This window comes from Eutrigla gurnardus (genome assembly GCF_963514095.1).
Source record: "Eutrigla gurnardus genome assembly, chromosome: 16".
Classification (NCBI taxonomy): Eukaryota; Metazoa; Chordata; class Actinopteri; order Perciformes; family Triglidae; genus Eutrigla; species Eutrigla gurnardus.
The window spans coordinates 12386831-12408695 of record NC_139927.1 but is presented as its reverse complement, the minus strand read 5'-3'; the positions used below and the strand labels follow the sequence as shown (position 1 = coordinate 12408695).

The following is a 21865-nucleotide window of genomic DNA, read 5'->3' as shown; positions in this document are numbered from 1 at the left end:
ACCGCTAAAGTAATTGATGTGGTGGAGACTCACTCGGGACTGTGTGTTTTAAGCACATACTGCAGCTGGCAACAAATGATGGATTTAACATGTTTGTACATCAGGTTGTTGTTGCGGCTTATTAGGCCTCAACTGATAAGAGGTTAACGTTGCCTTATTGGTATCGGATAGGGTTATATCGGAGTAGTTTTATGAGTAGGAGTACAAGGACATGAGCACAGTATCGGACCCGATACTGGTGCATCCCTACTGCTGTCACATTGTAAATGGCAAAATGTTACTTCTGGAGACTCAGAGGACTGGGTAAACAACCATGCCTTTTCAACATCATAGCTAATCAGCTCCAACTCTTATTCTCTCACAAAAATGCACCATGATAACCAATCTAGCAGCCAAATCTACAGTAGATGCAGCACAGGCAAGGCATCACTGACTCATCACACAGTGTTTCACCCAAACTAATGGACAGCTGGCAGCAAGAGTCCATGTCATGCACACAGGCCTAGCCAGCCCGGCCTCCCCCCAAGGTCCCAGCCAGTCTCTCGCAGAGTTCTGGCACCAGAGCAGCAGATGGTGGCGAGATGATGGCCTTTCATTACTCATTCAGCAGAGAAGATGGCTGTCCTTTGTCAGAAAACGCTTCTGAGTATTCTGGTACTTGCTGGTATACTACAAGTCCTTATTTGTAAAAAATGTTTACCACATTAAAGATTGTTTTAGTAAGTTAGAGAGGATGGACTTCTGGTGAAGGTGTCCAAAAATCAAGGTCTCTCACAATACAAAGTACGACACGTCCTTGCTGTCAAAACTTTAGCTTAAGGGTCATAGCTAGGGCTGCAACTAACTATTTTTTTTCATTAACGATTAATCTACCAATAGTTTTCTCATTGTATCCATCAGTAGTTTGGTGTCTAACACATCAGAAAATAATGTAAATTGTCCATGACAGAGTTCTTAGTGACGCCTTCTTGTTTTGTCCAACTAAAGTATGAAAAGATCTGTAAGTGTATAATGTATGAAAGTACTCAGAGGAAGTGCTATTGTACAACTACTAAATAAAAATGTAAACTTACATTTTACCTCAAGCCAGACCCAATATAAGGTGTTCAACCCGAAATGTAGCTGAAGGAGAGCGGCAGGAAGACAGAAGAGGAGATGTATGAAGGGTTAGTGAGTTTGTTGCTTATGGAGATTTTGAATCCCCAAAGCACTAATGTTATGTATAAAGATGAGGCATAACGAGTACGGTCAACAGCACCTCAGGGTATGTTCAAGGAAGTGATACAATTAGAAAAATCCAATCATTAGTAGACGGTGAATGTTTATGGGGTTCAATGTTTGGAGCTTTTATATGTAAAGTGTTTAAGGCAGGCACAGAGAACAATATTTTTGAAAATGTGGTACCTTTTTCAATTTCATTTTTATGGACATACTGGCCCCAGAAGTGTACAGCCCCAAAACACTTTTGTTCCGATTGACTCAAACTGTCCTGGGGGTCTTGCTGTCTCTGTCAGCAAGACTTGGCTGAGAGTTTTCTCTGCTGTCTCCCTGTATCAAGGCAACAGCATACCGCCACGATTATTACATCATTTGGCAGAGTGGGCCTCCCATGTATTAATCTCAAAGCAATACTTAGCTGAGCTTAGTGAGCGGTGAGCGGGAGCAAAGGGTGCTTCACATGTAGAGAGGGGAGGATGGAGGCAGAGGGTTGTGGCACCCGGACGATTTATGTGTGAGAGCGTGTATACAGTATATATATATATATATATATATATATATATATATATATATATATATGTGTGTGTGTGTGTGTGTTGGGGCCATCTCAGCCATTTCACACAGTAGCACAGGGGAGATTGTACTGTATATTATACATCACATGCTTCAACAGAGCAGTGACGGACACAGCACTGCTTCGATGGTTTATGGCCTATATCGTGGACACGTAGTAACTGCAACAATACTGGCCAAACTGGGCAGAGTGGGAGTTTTGAAGGCCAGAGATCTTAGTACCAAGAATGTTTTCATTGAGTCAGTGGTGCAGATCAACGTGCTGTCAACCCTCCACCGATATATAACAGTTAAGCTCTCATTCACCACCCGTTTGAAGCAGAAGACCAAAGATAGCGTATATTTCCCAACCGTGTGTTGTAATATAACAAGTAACAAGTGTTGCCTTTGTAGCCCAATTCTGACATCAATGGGCCACACCGTTGCACTGAGCGATGTGTTCCTTCACAACTCTGAACAATCCGACTTTCACAATCATTATAGCTTAAATGTACAAAAGCAAATGTGTATTAACCATCAGCCGAAAATAGACATAATTAAAATATCCAGTTGTTGATGGGAATCCTATTTATTTTTTATGAAATGATATGTAAATGGACCTACATTTATATAGCGCTTTTGTAGTCTTTTCGATCACTCAAGGTAGTTACGTGTCTACATTCATCCATTCACACACAAATTCATACACTGTTGGCAGAGGCTGCCCTGCAAGGTGCAGTCTGCCCATCAGGATCTGATCTAATCTAACTCATTCAGGCTCATTGACACACCAATGGCACAGCCTTCGGGGGAAATTGGAGGATGAATTGGTCCAATTGATATGTATTTGTTTTTAAAGATGAATGTCTCCATGATGGATCGCGGTTGAGCGCCACAGACAGGGTCGTGAAGGAATAAAGCACTGAACAAAAATATAAAGTTAATTTGGGTCTTTTAATGGGATGTATGGACGATAAGATAAATTATAGACTAACACAAGACATATGTTTTAAATCTACATTTTCAAATCATCCACCTTGTCAGACATCAATGATTTTATGGTGGCTTTACATACCCTGGATTTTAAAGGTAATCATAAAACAGGAATCAGGAAGGAGCATTTTATATCTGCCGAATGTTTTCATCTCTGTATTCTTATCTGAGTCTGACCTAGAAACAAGGATAGAGTACGCCAAATACTGGCCTATTTAACGCCAACATTAGTAAACAATATTAATTGAATACAAAAATGTAAACTCATCCAATTAAAACCAGCAACATAATGTGTTTAGGGGACTGGTTCAGTAGCAAAATTGTGTGCAAACAGGATGCCGTACTCTCTCCTCCTACTACTGGCAGCCGCTAACCACACTGTATGAATAATACATTTAATGCATCAAACAGGCTAATAACTAATACAGTTTGTCATGGCACCAAATGACTATTAGCTCCGTTTACTCACTTCTTATAGTGTGCACAAGATGTCTTCTTCAGCCACTGTTAGCCTCTTGATGTAACAGGATGTCTCCATTCCGTAGCCCGTCAATGTGGCTATATGTGGGTATTGTTTAAGCCGATATGAGCTCTGCAGTTATATGTGCAATACTGAAACCAATGACCAATTATTAGGCATAGCAATCTGCTTCTGAGCCGCTGCCGTATCAGTTGGAACATTTTAAAAAGTCATACAGTCTATGTGTTAATCATGTGTTTGTAGGTTGTGTGATTGTACGGTACAGTTTACAGCATCCAGTTTTGGCAATATTAAACAGTTGTGCTGTCCTTGCACAAAATTACCTTAATATATATATTAGGAAAAACCAATGGTCACAGCTTAAAAAATGTAATTGATAACACACTGTGTTCTCCTTGTGTAATAATAACTACTTTAACATACAACATCTCTGCTGGAATGCCTCCCTCAGGCCAAAGGCATTTTGTATAAATGAATGTCCATCACCCTTGGAAATCAATCCTACAGGGGAAATTACATTTTTATAACATTTCATTTCTGCCAGGATTATGTTCCTGGGAGTATTTTTTCCAGATGTAAGATGTTTATGTGGTTGTGTGTTGTGTATGTGGTGGTTGGGATGGGTGCTCAGCGCTCAGCAAAATTTAATCAGCCTAAAGCATGGCTGAGTGTCCATGTAGTGTTTTTCTCTGGCAGTAAAGCGCTGGCAGAGATGTTATAACTCGCAGCTCTCAAAGCGGCCGGACAAAGAAAACGGAGCACTCTGAAGAAAGGATGAAGATGCTGCATGCAGCACTATTTCTCCAAGCAGACGCATACGTTCTTTCGTCATTGGGAACCATTGAAAAAAGACACTGGTGCTAATAAAAAGAGCTATATGGAGACTCTATGGAGATTTAATTGACTTATATAGCAAAAAATCGAATAGCTCAAGGCGTGTCCTTTTTTTCTGCAATGAAATGTTTTTTTTAATGGTTAAACACCAACAAATATGGATTGAATTGTAGAAATTATCATATCTATCTTTTTTTTTAATTATCATATCTATCTTTTTTTAATTTAATAAACCTTGACTTTCAGACTTAACAATGCCAGGGCTCTCAAGTTTTTAACTTCAGTGTGAGATTTTGGCTGAAGGTACGCGTCCACAGGCAGTGTTATTTCCACGCTTCCCATTCATTGTCAATGTAAGAAGCCGTGTCACCTGAGTTTCGAGAGACGGCGCAGCCTCCGGCAAGCTCTCGAAAATCTTTTAAACTGACCATCGATCTAAAATAAAGACAGATTCAGCAACTGCATAGCTTATTTCTTGCATAAAATGTTTTCAGAAACACATTTCGGTGATTATATTTGTCTGCGTGAGAAATACTAGATGTGAGCGTGTGAACAGGTTGAAATGCATGTGTCTCATGCCCAATGCGTGAGACTTGAGAGCCCTGCAATGCTCTGGACTTATTGTAAATGTATGGATCACACAAGTCGGAAATAATCCTGGACAGCTACCACTGCAAGCTAATTTTACAAATTGGATAATACGCCCCAGCCAGCACACAGAAGTATAAATCAGGCATTAGTTGTTAGGCCCAGACTGCACAGACAGAAGTTTTCAGCCAGGTGACTGAAAGACTGTTACCTGTATTTTGATATGGCTGCTGATCAGTGTTTCCAACACTGTATGTAAGTGTGCCACAGATTCTCAGAATCATCTGAAACTAAAAGAGAATGAGTTTTGTCATTCAAGACATTGAGCTTAGTGGAGTTTTCACGGGTCAATTAAATCCATTTAAAGTTTTTGTTGTTTCCTTTTTGTTTTCTTTCATTTTGTTCTTTCATTGTGACCATTTTAATGTCCTGCTGAGGTGTTTCCACCAGCTGTGTTTCGCTGTACACAGCAGCAGTGTGGCTCTCGTACTCAAGTGTGATTTGTCAAAGCAGTCTGTCATTCAACAGAAGCTATTTCTTCTTAAGACACCAAGAGCACACTGCAGTGACAGAATATTTTAATAAAGATGCTGCTGAGGGAGATTACACAAGCACAAACTGAGTACTTCACACAGCAATATTTCTTATTATGGCCATTCACAGTCACAATAGCAAGCCTTTGTCCTGGTTTCAGAGCGCCTTGGGTGGTAGCTTTGCTGTTGTGAAGGGTTTTGTGCAGGGATAGCAGCCTGAATGGGAGCAGGTCCAGAGGCAAATAGGATAGAACCTAAAATCATATCAGAACCCTCCAAGGCATTGAATGATTCATCTAAATTATTTTTTTTCATGGGTACACGATTTCAAGTTCAACAGCAGCTCATATGACTTGTCTAGATGAGATTTTATTGGGATCACCTGCTCGAAGCATTTAATGTCCACTTTACAAATAAAAAAAACATAGAAACTGAACTTGAAATGTAGACCACAAAAAAACAATAGACCCTATCAGAGTATCTGACAGTGATACAGTACCTTAATTGTGTTTCTAGGAGAGCAATTTGAATCATATTTTATGTACAGTAATGTATACCCAAACCAGCAGTACCAGCACCAATATCAATCCAGCATATCAGATCAGGGTTCATAAAAGGCATCCTTCTGACTAAGAGAGGAACCAAAACATAGCCAGTATTAGAAGGCAATAAACCGGATGCATGTGACACTGACTGACTCGTCGTTGTGTTAAACTGGAGAATCCTAAATGGGATCGTTGGGTATTGGTATTCTGCACTAAAACGGGTAGTGCATTTAGTCAAGTGAGCAGAGAGAGCTTTGATTTTTTGGTTTTAATGGGCTGACGGAATAATGGCTTGAGAGAGGAAGTGCACGCTTTTAGACGTCTCTCCCTCCTCTCAGCACACAGCATGACACATAACACACGTCTCTAAAGTGGTTCATCTAAAAGCAGTGTAGACAGATAAATACTCTCCATGACCTAAACTGTACTGTTTCCTCAGGATTATGTAGGATTTTTTTGTGAGATTTGACAAGGAAAATGGTGTAGTGGCCCTCTCGTGGTAGCTTTCTTACCTACCGGCAATATTCTGTCTGGCATATTAAAGCAGCAATGCCACTTGTATTTTAGCCCATTTATTCTGCTCAGCTTCACAAAAAAACATTTCTCTTGTCTCTGTTACTTGTATTCATAAAATCTGGTCAGTGGCGATATGAATGAAGGTTGATCTACAGTATGATCCCAGCCACTGAAAGGTTTACGTCAACACGTTTCAACCCATTTAGACTCCTTTGAGGAAACCAAGACAGGCTCCAGAATATTCCATACCTTGTTTTGAATTAAACTGTCACCACCAGAGGGTTGTCACTGTTCTCACCTCCATGAGCATCAGAGTGCAGGCCACAATCTTTAAGCCTCCTCTGTTTCTGGGGACGAACAGATCTATCTAATCCCATGCAATTAAAACGATTAGCAAATGCTCATGCTGCTAAAAGGCCTCAAACTAAACAGTTGGATTTCATTCATGTGCCCACCACATTTTGGAAAGCTCTGTGTAGTGATCACATTTATTGGTGTCCATTCGTGTTAGTCACTTTTGGGCTGCCTGAGAGATTAATAGTTGCACGTTTGATTGAGTAAATGGACTGTCCAGATGCAAATAAAAAAAATACTACTTATATATATTGTATATATAATTTTGACAAATAAAATATATATACAAAATGATATTACTACTGAAATGTCATGGTAAACGTAAATGATGCAAGATAATCAGGGCAAGCAAGACATTATATGATGTAAACTGCGAAAGGTCTAAAGACCTGTATACCTTTATGGTCTGACTTACAGGCGTTAAAATAAAAAAGTCCTTAATTAAGACATAATAACATTACAATTAAATGAATTTATTAAAAATTACAAAATGTTTAAATATTAACAAATAGGAATAAATACGAACGAAGGAACTGGCTATCTCTGTACTCATAGTTTGGGCATTGCATAAATCTGCATATATCTAGTATTTAAATTGACACATTTCTGGAAAGTCATTTTTACCACAAACTTCCTCAGAGCTGCAAAAATTACCCAGAAAAGTCTCAGTATATTCAAATTGTTTTCTCTTAAAAGGATTTGAAACTTAACCAAACTGCTAAATGGACTCATTAAGTAAACTAAGACCATCCATGAGAGTCTTGATGGATCCAATTGAGTGGGATATCCAACATAATTGATATTCCACTTCAAGTTGGGCTGATGAGCCAGGGGGGTTTGCTGTTCGGGCCTAGCTGAGGATGCTGTATGCCAGCAGCCTGCCGGAGTCAAGTAAAAACATCTTACATAGGCTGTTTCCAAGTGGGCAGAGCCTCCTGCTTAGTGGGCCAGTTAGGGATCTGCCAAAGTGATTTGAAAGTTAAAAGAATGGTTGAAGAGTGGAAAGTCGTTTTTTGTTTGAAATCCAATATGAAAGAAGTTGAAAACATTGTTACTGCAAGACTGTGCTGTTCTGACTGTGTACGGGACAGCAAACCAGAATAAAGCCCCATGAAAATAATCCCAATGGATGGGAGCGGATGTCAAACCAGTTGTTACAAAAACAGCTGCTTTTCAAGTGTTTTGACTGAAATCCTGCAAAGTGCTTTTCTGTCTCGCTGTGCATATGTGCTCACATGTTTACGTGCACAATACAGAAACGGAGAGGATCTGAGCTTCCAGCTGAGCGAACCAGCTAAACGGTGCATCCTGCCATGTTATCCTGTCTTTGGCGCTCTGGCTTCCCCGCCTCTTTGCCTGACTGGACCCTGGTTTAGCACATTAGTATTAGCACTCTGAATTCCCAGTGTGGACATGTACCACCTGGCAGGCGTCGCCGCCCTGCATGAGTCAGAACACTCTGGCCATTAACACGCGGCGGGTACCACGACACTGGCAAAGGATCAAGCCCACGTGGTAATGTTAACCCGAGTATTCACACACACACATTAAACAAACACGCGCACACACACATCTTCTCTGCTGCCCCGACTCGTACTGATCGTATAAGCGCTCCCCAGAGTGCGTTCGACTTAGAGGACTGCTTCCATCCAGCTTCTCAACAGACTACTGTAGCCCTGCACACAGTATATCCTGTTATCATCTACGGTTCACCGTGGATGCTGCCGGAGAGAACACACACACACACTCTCTCTCAATTTCGATTTCACGCATGATGGCATACCGATTAAAACTACACAGGTTGATAAAGAAGATTCCAATCTCTTTTTTTCCTCTGGTATGGATTTCAAATGTAAAATCAAAGACCACATTAAGAACATATGATTATGTATCCATTTGATCTAATATCTGCTTTTCTATTTGGTTTGGGATGTTTGTGTAATGTAGCCAGGACTTTAGAAATACTGAGATCATAACTCCAAATTCACCCAGATGGCCAGCAACCTAAAATATTTTAACTGGCCAATGGACAATGAAAGGGGTTATTCTAGATTTAAAAAAAAGTATGACTTAAATCTGCAGCTCGCCTCGGTTTTACAGAGCTTCATAGCACCTTTCAGCTCATTGTTTAGCTGTCTGGCCCTGGCCCATGACTTAACTTTGGTACTTCATTTTGGTGCACCCGGCTCTCATTGCATTTTTATAGAAGGCAGCTGTTTCCAGCTCTAAATGCCCAGCAAACATCAGACAGACACAGTTAAAGACTAGCTGGTGAATGTAGTGGAGCATTTAGCAGGTAAAGCGACAAAAGTTACCCTCGGGAGGTGGTAGTGGTAGAGACCAAAAACAGAGCAAAAAGAGAGTGAATACTGGATTTACATTCATCAGGTGTCCACAAACACAACAATGCTAACATTGTTCTATTAACTGCTGTCTGAAAAAGAGCTGAAACAATCTGTCTATTTTTCAAGCGACAGAAAATGAATTTGATTTGATACATTTTTTTTACCGATACAATGTGTAACTATTTGAGGATGTCTTAGTCCTCTATGATTGTCAACTGAATATCTTTGGGCTATTCGGACCAATTTTGAGGTTCGTCTGAAAAGTTTGCACCGGTCGCATCATAATTTCAGTGCGTTTCTGAAAACCAGCAGCAACACCCCAAAAGACAATCAGATATGCTTGACAAATCAAAGGGCGGATCTACCCTTCAAACAGATGCAGGCTACGTATTGACAGGGCTGAGCTTCAGGATTAGAAATGCTGTTGCTACAGGGATTGCCCTGGCCTTCATACAGCAGGGACTCTCTGTTCAGGTCTGCACTGCATCATTCTGCCAAGAGAGAAAGATCCTTTTCACAGCTATTTTCGACACGCTCCATCTCTGCGGTGGCCTCTTTGTCTGGCCAGGAATCACTTGTCACCTTGTAAGCAAGAACTTGAGTTTCTGGTTTTAAAGCCCTCGGGGACCCATTTACAGTAACTACACACATCAAATGGAACACATGTAGCTCCCAGAATGCAGTAGGATTTTTTTCAATGGCATCGCATCGTTTGCAGGTTCGCAGTTAGCCATCGTCAGATCATCATGTCTCTTTCACCTTCTGTTTCTCCGTCTCTCCATCCCCAACCTCTCACTCTGATTCACTATCTGATGTAGCCAGCATGCACACCCTCACGTACTCCGTCCACGGCCACTCACCATTCAGCCCGTCGTAACGCACAATGACATGCACGAACACGTTCACACTTGGACATTCGCTGCAGCAGAGCTTCGAGATTAGCAGCTACTACTAGCGTGACACACCAGGAGAGCGAGTGCAACACTAACACACACACACTAACGCATATTACAATAGCACTACCGGAGATACCGAGCGACAACGCACACTCACACTAGCACATGAACTGCCGTAGGAGTGAAACATGTTTGTGTGCCTGTTTTCACACTGTTATATCCCACACACACACATGCACCCCCTGCCCCAGATCCTTCTTATGAAGCAGCACTGTTTGGTAGAAATGTACAGAAGAAGGGGAGGGGGCAACGCTACAGCTCCTGAGTATCTCCATGGAAACAGGCTGGAGAGCAGCATATCCCACTCGGCGTACTGTCAGAGACTGAGGATGAATCCAGTCCTCATTATGGAAGCCAAACCACACCACACACCAGGCGCTTGAACAGCTTTTTCACCCAAAAAAGAAACACACACACACACACCTGGATGAGGGGTTTCCTCATACTCAAAGTGGTCGATACACTCCTACCATCCTATTGGACTCTGATATGAGATTCTCTCCTCAGGCTTATCAATGCAGATTATACGATTTCAGTCCGTCTCATGCTTGCTCGTCATCGATTTCCCTTCAAACGCCTCTCAGTTGCCATTTTGCCTCGATTTTGTACAGTAACCGACAGCTGACACGGAAAGTGGAAATGATCCTCGAGTCCAAAGTGTTAAAGATACTGAAAAGTACTACATTTCAAAAAATTCGCCATTGATGCTGCCTCAAAATCCCCTAGAGCTAAGAACTCTGGTGTAGTAGGTCATGTGCCACAACACGTAGTGTAGTGCAGAGACTGCATTCACTCCTTCTCACTTTAAGTGACAGTGAGAGAGCTAGCATTTTGCCATGAATTTAACGTTCGCAGAGAGAAATTCTGGGTTGGCTGTAAGCAGCACTCATGACAAACTCACTTATGTGGTAGGATTCATTCATGTGATGACTAGTTTGCAGACACACCGACATTCATGGTCAATACACAAACCCTTTCTGAGTCTTAAATTTCCTCTCAATTCAACTGCGTGTCCTGAAATGTACGTAATTCACAAGTTCACTCTGGTCGAATACAAAACAATAAAATTGTATCAATCGTACTCGGCTGCCAATATCCATCTCGCTCCACTGAATGCTCTCTTTATTCCAACTCATATTCACCCTTCCACTCACTCGTACACCCACACATCTCCTCTCGCTACCGTACATGGTATTGTAGCAAGCAACACCAGGAGGGATTAAAACTGCCAACCAAAGATTCAAGTTATTTCCATCCAGCTTGTCTTCGTTTTTTGCCACAAGAGTGAACATCAGGTGACCGGTAAAATATATCATAGGCCACTGCAGCAGCAAAGGAATGAGGGGATACTGTAGATAAGAATACAACAGATGGAACATATTGGTAAGTTAAGAGAGGATATCGGATAAAGACACTATTCAAGCAAAAATATCAAATGTTTATTGGTTCCAGCTTCTCAAATGTGAGGATATTTATCTTCTTCATAGCACTGTAAATACAATATTCTTGGATTCTCCTTGGATGGACTAAAATAGACATGTTTCACTATATATTTATATTTTATAGACCAAATAATTAGTCATGAATCGAGAAAATAATGTGCTCATTAATCGTTAATGAAAAGTGAAAATGAATGAAAAAAGGCATCCGTAATCAGTTGCTGCCCTAAACACATACTGCAGTGAACAGTGAGGTAAACTATTGTACCTGTGTGTGATGTGATGGTGTACATTGTGATGTACTGCTTTTGAACACTGCAACAACTGAGACAGTTAAAAATGTATGTATCTGAAACAATCTGGTTACAATAGTCTGTGATGTTTGTAGACATTAACACGAAGCAGGAGAAAATACCAAGCTGCCACGAGAAAGATGCAACAGAGTGACAAGACAGAAAAGATGTGAAAGTTGTAACAGTCTGAGAGCTTAATAGCCGAGCTGCTAAAAGCAACTGACTCGTTCAACTTTAAGTTAATTGGTGGATCTCAGTAAGGTGTCCATCGCTGAGGTGCTTGTCATCAACACTTTAACTATGATTATAGGAAAACTGTGAACTGATGTATTTCCATTGTTGATGTCAAGTAAAGTCTGAGGGGGAAAGAGACAGGTACACATAATAAACGGACACATTTTAAATGTTTTATGTTTGCAGTTTGGAATCAATACTAGGTTCTGTAGTTAACATGCAGTCATCCTCGCCATCACCAGCAGAAAACCAAGCTTCTCCAACAGAAGATGTGAGTAAGAAATCATTACAGTAGTGCCAGTTTGATCGCGTTCATATAAGACAGCATGAAAGTGTAATCACTTTTATCTTAAAAATGGTTCTGTGGATTATCTCTTTAAATTTCACAGATCTCACTAGTATTTCTATTGTCCGGCTCTGCGCCCGGCAATGAATCAGCGTGTCAGTTAACGGCTGGTTAATCCTTCCATCCTGACCTCCAAACCCCTGCAGCAGAACAGGGTGAAAAGACACCGTCAACCAGCCAGATGTACTGCAGCTTTAATCCCCAACACAAACACACCCTCTCTGAGCGATTCCTTTGCAGAGGGTGTATAAACAAATTAGCTATTTTATAAACTGTGTCATGACTGACAGCCCATTAGCAAACTAGGACACAAAAAAGCAAACTGTGGTGTCCGACAAAGATCTTGACCGTGACATCTCCAATAATTTCCAACATGCAGAAGATGTTTATTGCTCTATCAATCAAACTGATCCATCATCAAATCCACTGCCAAGTGTCAGCAATGAAGGAGGATGTAAAAAGGATCTTCAACAGTATTCAATCAGTCCTGTCTGTTAGTCAAACCATCTGTCTGTTCGGCTGTCCAGCTACTTGATCCAGATCTCAACAATTACCAGCCAGATTGACAAGTTTGGTTTGAATATTCATGAACCTCAGAGGACCACTCTCTCAACATTTTACAAGACACTGCAAAGTACCTCAAATATACTTGTTAAATTGCCTTGAGATTTACTGTAGATATTAAAGGCTGCAGAGGTTGAATCTCAATGATTTTGTTCCATTTCTTCTTCTGCTATGCCCAATTATATCATAATGTAACAGGTAGGTTACTATGACATTTGATAAAAAACATTCATGCTCCCACAGGGATATACCTTTTTAACATATAAGGAATTAACCTGGCTCTGTCTAAAGGTAAAAATCTGCTTATTAGCACCTCTAAAGCCCGCCGATTCACATTTTATCATTTGTTTAAGCTCTACAAATACTGGAGTGTTGCTAGGCAACCAGCAACATGGTCAAGAAATAGTCTTGGCACATAACATCCTGTTGTTTCGGTTCCAGCCTTTATGCTAAGCTAAGCTTACCGTCTTGCTGTCTCCAGCTACATATTTAAATCTTCTCATCTAACTTTCAGCAAGAAAGCAAATGCGCTCATTTCTCAAAATATTGAGTTAGAATCAGTTAGTATGTTGTCCATTTCAGCCGACATTTCTGCGTTGTTGTGTGTAATAATTATTGCAGCCTCTAGAGGCTGCTGGCATGGCTTTCAATACTTTAATCTTATTGGGAGCTGCAAGCTTTTAGCTAGGAAACGGTTAAATGAGGCATTTCAGGATGCCAGTGTATCTGCTGGAGAATCAGAGCAGGAAAAAGCTGCCTGGGAGTTGCTCCTCTGTGATCCTCCTCTGCATCCTAATACCACACATGACAAATTATACCACCTCAGACACCATATTTCACATGAAAGAAGCTTGGTTCAGTCCACACAGCTGTCTGAGTGTCCCTGTTATGTATGCATATAGGTGCGCCTTTAGCTCACTGTTTGTACAGTGTATTAGGAGATGCAGTGTGTTGCAAGGGCAAATGCTGTATGCACAGTTTGTATGTGTGTTTCCATGTGTTTTATCCCACATGATTATTAATGCTCACAGTGATAAAGAGCATCTGTCAGTCCTCTGTTGCATATCACAGTACAGTTATAAAAGACCTGGCATGCTATCTGATCTGTATGCAGACATAAAAGAGCGTGAATGCACATCAATTCCTTTCTCTCTCTTTTTTTATAGGAAAAACATGTCTATGATATTTTTTTTGTCATTATTTTTGGGCAAAACACATCCAGGACCTAATGGAGAGCAAGACAGTGTAGAAAAGGTTTCACCACACACACACACACACACACACACACACACATGCTGAAAAACCCTGAAGCCCTGTCACACAGCAGAATGCAGGATTTGGATATCGCCGCAGCACCAGCTAGTCTCCATCTCTTATGATGGCATTAGGAAGGGTGTGTGTGCGTTTGTGTAAGGTGAAAGTGTTAAACCATTATAAGGTCGCTTACAGATTCATGGTTTGATACTTCATAGCCAACATGTGATTTAAGGATTTGAGAGAGATCGCACTGTTCAGCTGTTGACTAGCAGGTTTTGGAAATCACAGAGTGATGGAGTAAGTTCTCCTATAACACCCCCTCATACCTCTGTACCCATCTACCTGATGCCGATATCCTTATCTCCCCTTTTGCAATGCTCGCTTCATCTTGAATTGCCTCTTTCTATGACAAATAAGGCATGAAGACAAACATAAATTGACAGGAAAAGCGTTCCCCCCCCCTCACTCTACAGCCCAACAGAACCGATAAAAATGATTACATAATGATCAAATACCGATGCCATTAAAGAAGGCAGCCTGTCAGTTATTTCGAAGACGTTATTGGCCGTAAGAAAATCGATGGAAAGCTGTTTGGCCACATTGTCAAGATGAAAATCCCCTTGTTGCCCATCGAGAAGCTTGTTTGAGGAGCAATCCCTCCCACCTTGCTGGATTCTGTTACACACACATACATATGGACACACACACACCTGCACAGATCACTGTGACTGAGGGCAAGAAGAGATGCTTTTCCTCCAAAATTGTGAATGTATATTGTCATAATTCACAAAAATATATCTCTGAGAGCTTTCTTCTCTTTTTTAAAATTTCTATCCACTGCACGGAATACCAATTACCTAATCTGCTGTGCTAACTTCTCGTTTACCTGTTAAATCCACACTCACACAAGGCTGTAACAGTTCCATAGAAAATGCCTCCCAAAAAGGGGGGGGACTAGAAGCGTTTTTCCAGATAAGTGTAAGTCTTCTTACCTTGCAGCGAGTCTATGTTCCGGAGACATTGGAGCACATATGTGGTGCGTCTTCACACGATGACAGGGAAGCGGCAGACATGCAGAGGTGATTCACATCTGAGAATGGAGGGGGAATGCAGGATTTCTCCTCTGTTTTTCTGTTCCTTTCTTGTAATTTTTTTTTTCAAAGCCCTCAAAGGAACGGAGCACTGACAGAGGAGGAAGAGGAGGAGGAGGAGGAGGTGGAGGAGGTGGAGGTGGAGGAGGAAAAGGAGGAGGAGAGGGAAGGTTAAGGAGGGAGCAGTCTGCCGGGCTGGGCTGCTGTGGATCACCTGAAGCAGTGTGGGGCTCCGCATTTACTCCTCCACTGCAGCAGCGCGAGGCAGCAGCGCAAGCTGCATGTTGCTCCCAAAGATCACCGCAAAACAAGGACACGGAGTCTCCATCTGCTGGATTCAGGATTCTGCAGCTCTGAAGCTCAACACGCTCCTATTTCCCATCAGCATGCACACTCACGCTGTCCCTCTTCCTCTCTGGGTTTCTGCATCTTCTCCCTCTCGGGGGGCTTTATATCGAGTCACAAATGTGTTGCCATCTTATTTGGCTCTCACTTTTGCCACTCTGTGTCCCCGAAGTGACTGGCGCATGTGGTCATGCTTCTGGTGGTCTCGGCGATAAAACGTCAAGCTCAATGAAGCCTCAGCCAACCTCACACTCTCTCTGCGATGACATCACTCCTTGGACCGAAAGGGAGGGAGTCATTTCCTGGTCTTGTCGTGACCCTGGTGACGTCACCGAGATCTGACACGTTTTCCAGGCCATGTGCAGGTGTTTTAAATGCCATACAATCTATGGAGAAAGTTACACAAAACTGAGCAACAGGAAACAAGCCAACACTGATGGTTCCACTTCACCTGCACCAGGTCCAAGCAAAGTCCTGAGAACACCTCTAACCCAAACTAGAGCCACACATTCCACTACGAGAGCAACACTTGCCCTCACATTCCCCTCACGTCCTCACTCCTTCACCAGCCTCTTCTCTGTCCTACAGCACAGCAGAGCTTCTACGGTCGAGAGACAACCTGAAAGAAGAATAAATACAGATTTGGAAAGGATCATATCGATCTTAGACCCAATGTAAGACTCATTGGTATTCTGATGGAGTGGAGGTGATACTCAAGAGAAATATGAGCGCTCCTTCACCAGATGAAAGAGACTCATCAGCAATAGCTGATGCAGAGGGAAGAGAAGGGCCCGCTTAAATAAGGACACTGAGAGACAAAGCTAACACAGTAAGATCTAAAACCTTGTGTGTGTGAGAGCTCAGCTCTATGCCTTCACATTCCTGTCCTGATTTATACACTTCCTCTGTGCAGGTGAATGAAAGAAACGCCTGTGATGGAGATGTCACCACCAGAGCTGGTGGTTTTCTATCAATCCTCTACATACAGTTGTGCATGCAGACTGACAGCAAACTAAAGTGGGCTGAAGCTGGTCCTCGTTAGGTAATTGATGACACTATATATTGTGAAATGTTCCATTGTTCATTTGTTGACCCCGCCAGGTTTTAATGGGTACTAAGCTAGATAAAAGAAAAACACAAACAGACACAATGCAATATTTGCTCTCTAGTTATTCCTTTGCTTTTAGTCCACATATTTTTACCCCTGCTCTGCTGCTGACACAAACTATTGAGCAGCATGAGACACACAGTCTGTATTGGAACGTGAAATAGTTTGTGAAATGCCCCAGTAGGTATGTCATTGTCAATGTGTTTTTAAGTAAATAGTCCCACCTAGTGGTGGAACACTGACCTGATGTGCTTTAGGAAATGTGAAAGCTTTACACATCTGTATTATAATTCTGATTAAAACGCATAGACGCAAGCGAAATTATTAATGCTCATCATGTTCATTTTTAAAGCTTAAACTCAGCACAAAAAGTCATAAACAGCATCACTGCTCCTGCTTGCTTTATATTCCTTAAAATGATCCAGTCCACACAGTCATTAACATTCTGCCACAACCTTGAGAAAGTGATGAGCAAGGTGTGAGCAAGAGCAAGTTCTACGGATGGCTGATAAAGAAGAAGAAGGAAAAAAAAAAAAGAACTGAACAATTCTTTAGGTTATGCACATCAAACAAGCAGAGATGTTCCCGTATCCACGGTTACTTCATCTGGAGTCTTTGTGCTGACAAAGCCTGTAAAAGGGACAGTAGTGGCCCACACATGATTAACTCGCAGATAATCTCTGATATGAGCTGAAACTCCGATGTCAGCCTGTTTGGAATGCTTTAAAAGACTTCCTCAGGTTCTGAATAACACATATCAATTTGAGCAAATGCTGTCAAACTTCAGATACTACAGTCTTAATTCAAGGATAGCGTTATGGTTTAGAACGACACTGCTTCTCTAGAAACGCAAAGCAACAAAAGTAACTCAAACTAAGATTAATGTCGGGCCTAAATGTGCAGAAGCAAAGCTAAAGGATGAAAATGTTTCGTTGGTGAATGAGATACCAGCATATTCATGTCCATGAATCTTGAGATTACGTATTGTTGTGTCAGTTTGTGTTATTTATAACCAAGTAAATAAAAATGTGCAAAATGTAAGATTACCCTTTCATGATTTCCTCTTGGCCTTTGGCCAAAGCATCACAGTGATAGTGGTGCTATTTGATGTTTGTGCTGATGCGAGCCAGCATTTGATCATCAACGATGCCAAAAAAAATGCCAAGAGAAAGGCAGCGGACCCCTGCAGTGCTTTTTCCTTGGACGGTTCTCAGTGCTCTGACCTCTGCTGAAAGAAGGAGCCGTGCTGAGTTTCCCTAATTAACGGCCGTCTCCTTTATGCTCCATGCCCAAATTATCCACACATAACAACAGCTAACACCTCCAGCGCACTAGGTGAGGTCGGTTTGCTGCCTTTAGCGGTCTGTTGTTTCATATAGGCTTCCCATCCCTATATGGACACACACATTACAGCGTCAAGTTGGTAAAGCACAAGACTGAGATTTAACCCCATGTTTGGATAGATTTGATGCTTATGAATGTCCTGTTACACATGAAATATGGTAAAACATCCATTTTACAGGGCCTTTGTTTATGGTAATGAAGGGAGATGTCAATTTATGCAGCTGGCTAATTGATTGATTGGCACATAGCAATATCATATAGTTTGTATGATCAAATTGGTCTTTTTATGGGATTCAATAAGAAACAAAGAGAATATTAGCAGGTGTATACTTTATAGTTTCTGAATATTTTTACACTATTGACAAACTAGCCACAATGGTGTGATCCTATTGGTGAGACGTATCGCTCGAGAAGAAGCTGCCATCATAACATAACGCAGATTCTTTCAGATCCCTGCTACTAAACAACCATTATACAACATGTAAAAAAAGCCTTTTATTAAGTGAAATATCTCCTCTTTATGTTAGACTTCATCACCCCTCCCACCTCTTACCTGAGTCCTTCTCAAAGAAAAGACAGCAGTGAGTCTGTAGTAGCCATGGTAACACCTGTGACAGATGAAAAGATGGATGACAGATATAGTACAATACAGCTGAGTCACCCCAGACACACACACGCACACACACACATTGACTGAATGGAGGGGAGCAGCACAATGGGAATGTGTGCGCATTTACATACAGAAGAAACTTGAGGGAGAAGCTGTGGGTCCCCTCCATTCACAACGGCTTGAATGGCCCCCTCCACCCACCCTCCACCTCCAAACGTGTAGGCCCTACTCTTAATTCTCACGGCACCTCTCCCACACGCCATGCATCATTCATTGGTATTGACTGATCGATGCAGGAAACACCTTGGCAAAGTGCAAAACAATCATTCAGCGAGTGAGTCATTCATGCGCTGCAGAACTTTCCGACGTCCACACTTTAGGTCTGACCAGGTGCGACACGCTGCCTTTCACCTGGTCAACTACCTCCGTCCGAGCTCGCATAGGCGCACTTGTCGGGGGTAACGGTCAATAACAACAACAGTCGCTGCAGGCTCGGTTCAGTGCACAAACAAGACACGGTGCATCTCCCCCTCCTACCTTTTTCAGCGCTGACATCTTCCTCCTCGGAGAAGGTCACTTCTTCTTCGATAGTAAACGGGCGGCAAAGGAGTGAAAGGCGATCATGTCTCCTGGTATCCGTGAAAATGTTCATTGTCGCGTTCGTTCGAGACATCTGCTGCAGAGCGGCCGTCCTTTCCCATGATGACGGCGGCGTGTGTGGGTTTGCTTGTCCGAAGTCCCGATGCAGCGGCAGACTTCATTCTCTGGAAACGAATCACAATGTGCTGGTGTTGTTGTGGTCACTGAATAGCACAGCTGCGCTTATGAGAGCAGCCAATATCAGACGCCATTTTTACAAAGTCTGCACCTACAGCACAGTAGCCTACTTGTATTGTTGATGATGATGATAGTAATTATTATAATATCGGTATATGTAACTTCTCAGCAGCAAAAAAACTATTCAAAGTGAAAAGGGGGTCAATTACTGGTGAATAAGAATAAACGTGGCATTAATGAAAAACAAAAAGTGCTTGATCTAGTTTGTGAAATATGGTAAATATGACATTACTGCCACTACATACTTGTGCTACCTATATGAGCTAAACATTGAAAAAACACAAATATTCACGTACTTTTCACATCCTTTACTCGGTCAGTTTATTTAATTTTCACTATTATTCAGTATTGATAACAATACGTGTATTTGCATTGTACTTTTCATTAACAATGTTACAAAGTAAAAAAAAAACTATTATTGTAACAAAATGTTATTATTTTTAAGACTGCTCCTTTGCAGCCAACCTTCTCCTACACACTCTCATTGTGAGCCTCTCTCTTTGTCTCCTAGAAGTAGACATCAGCCCAGAACTCAGAGCCAAAGACCCAGTAAGTTCCTCCTCCTACACACCCTGCTTGTTGATATACACAAATTGTTTTTGTGAAGGTTTCTAGAGGGGAATTTGCAGAAAAAGAAACTAGTTTAGTTTCTAAGTGCCTCGAGCTTTGGAGACAATGTTTATGGTAATACAAGTGAGTGGGATTTGTGTGAGATTGATGTTGTAGTGCTAAGAAACTGCAGTGTGGTATACGGGAGCAAGAGGTCACCGAGAAATTGTGTGGTTGAAGTGCAGAAAACCGCCACAAGCAGAAAACTGCCTGCTTAGCTCACAGTGCAGAGACAAATAGATTTCAGTAGAGTGCAAATCAAAATCAGTCTGCCCTCATAACATCACCTAACAATGGTAACATAACCTTGGCAACAAGACAATCCATACAAAGTGTTCACTTCTCAGTCAAAAAGTCTCTGCAAGTAGTCAAATGGAAGGAAAATGACGAAGGAAGGTAAAAAGAAACAAAATCAATAGTCTGAGAAACAGCAGCGTGTGTTGAAAAACCGCAATAACGATAGCATACACATTTGCATTGATAGGAAAACACTATATTATTATACATGATACTTTGAAAATTTTAGTCAGCTATTATTTCTTATCTACTATATGCAATTGAAAAAAATCCCATTGACACAAAACCCCATAGATACATTGAGAATCTGGTCAAAGGAAGGAAAATTGCTCAAACTCTCAATGCATACAAAAACGTCATTCAGCCTTCAAACAAGCGTCTTAACTAAATGTTGCCCCTGGCTTAAACCATCGATATAGGGACAAAACAAATAGAAATAAAATGTTGCTCTTTGCTAATGTCTCAATATGTCTTGTATTTTATAGAAAAATCATGAAAAAGGCAGATTTTAGTATGAATCCAGATGTTATTGCCTCTTTCACTTTTCCTGTCAGCACTGACTTTGGTCACTAGAGGGCGCCAGTCCATTGTTTTTCAAACTTTCAAACGTAATCAGCATTATAATTAATGCTACATGATGATTTACTGTCCCTCTCCATGGTTCTGAAACGTTTAAACACAGACTACCTGTCTCTCTCCATGGTGCTGAACAGTTTAAACACAGACTACCTGTCTCTCTCCATGCTGCTGAAACGTTAAGTTTAGACTACCTGCTTCTCTCCATGGTGCTGAAACGTTTAAACACAGACTACCTGTCTCTCTCCATGGTGCTGAAACGTTTAAACACAGACTACCTGTCTCTCTCCATGCTGCTGAAACGTTAAGTTTAGACTACCTGTCTCTCTCCATGGTGCTGAAACGTTTAAACACAGACTACCTGTCTCTCTCCATGGTGCTGAACAGTTTAAACACAGACTAACTGTCTCTCTCCATGCTACTGACACATTTAAACACAGACTACCCATCTCTCTCCATGGTGCTGAAACACAGACCGTCTCTCTCCATGGTGCTGAAACGTTAAACACAGACTACCTGTCTCTCTCCATGCTACTGACACGTTTAAACACAGACTACCTGTCTCTTTCCATGCTGCTGAAACACAGACTAACTGTCTCTCTCCATGGTGCTGAAACGTTAAGTTTAGACTTACTGTCTCTCTCCATGGTGCTGAAACGTTTAAACACAGACTACCTGTCTCTCTCCATGGTGCTGAAACGTTTAAACACAGACTACCTGTACCTCTCTACGTATGCTGCTGAAACAAACATATGCAGTCTTAGGCAAAGTAATTTTAGCTGAATCAATTTAACTTGTAATATGTTTGTAATATTGAAACATACCAAGTATTATTACAAATATGTACTGAACACAGTGGGTTGAGTGGGTCGTTTTCACCCAGTCATTCTTAAAGACTGGCTCTGCACCCAAAGGTGTGTAGCAGGAGGTTTTATTAGGGTCACCAAATACATTTCTTCCATCGTCTTTTATTTAACATTAACATCTGCAGTACACCTTT

General features: G+C 41.5%; 1 protein-coding gene across 1 annotated transcript in view; it reads right to left on the bottom strand.

Annotated features, from left to right (window-relative positions):
- Positions 1 to 19109, bottom strand: part of dlgap2b (discs, large homolog-associated protein 2b) — a 58231-nt gene extending 39122 nt beyond the window's left edge. Inside the window, exons 1-2 of the mRNA XM_084030515.1 lie at positions 19084 to 19109; positions 18490 to 18544 (exon numbers count right to left, since the gene is read on the bottom strand). Coding sequence (XP_083886641.1) covers positions 18490 to 18544; positions 19084 to 19101 — 73 coding nt within the window. The 5' untranslated portion in view covers positions 19102 to 19109. The remainder of the gene's footprint in view (positions 1 to 18489; positions 18545 to 19083) is intronic.
- Positions 19110 to 21865: the final 2756 nt, after the last annotated feature.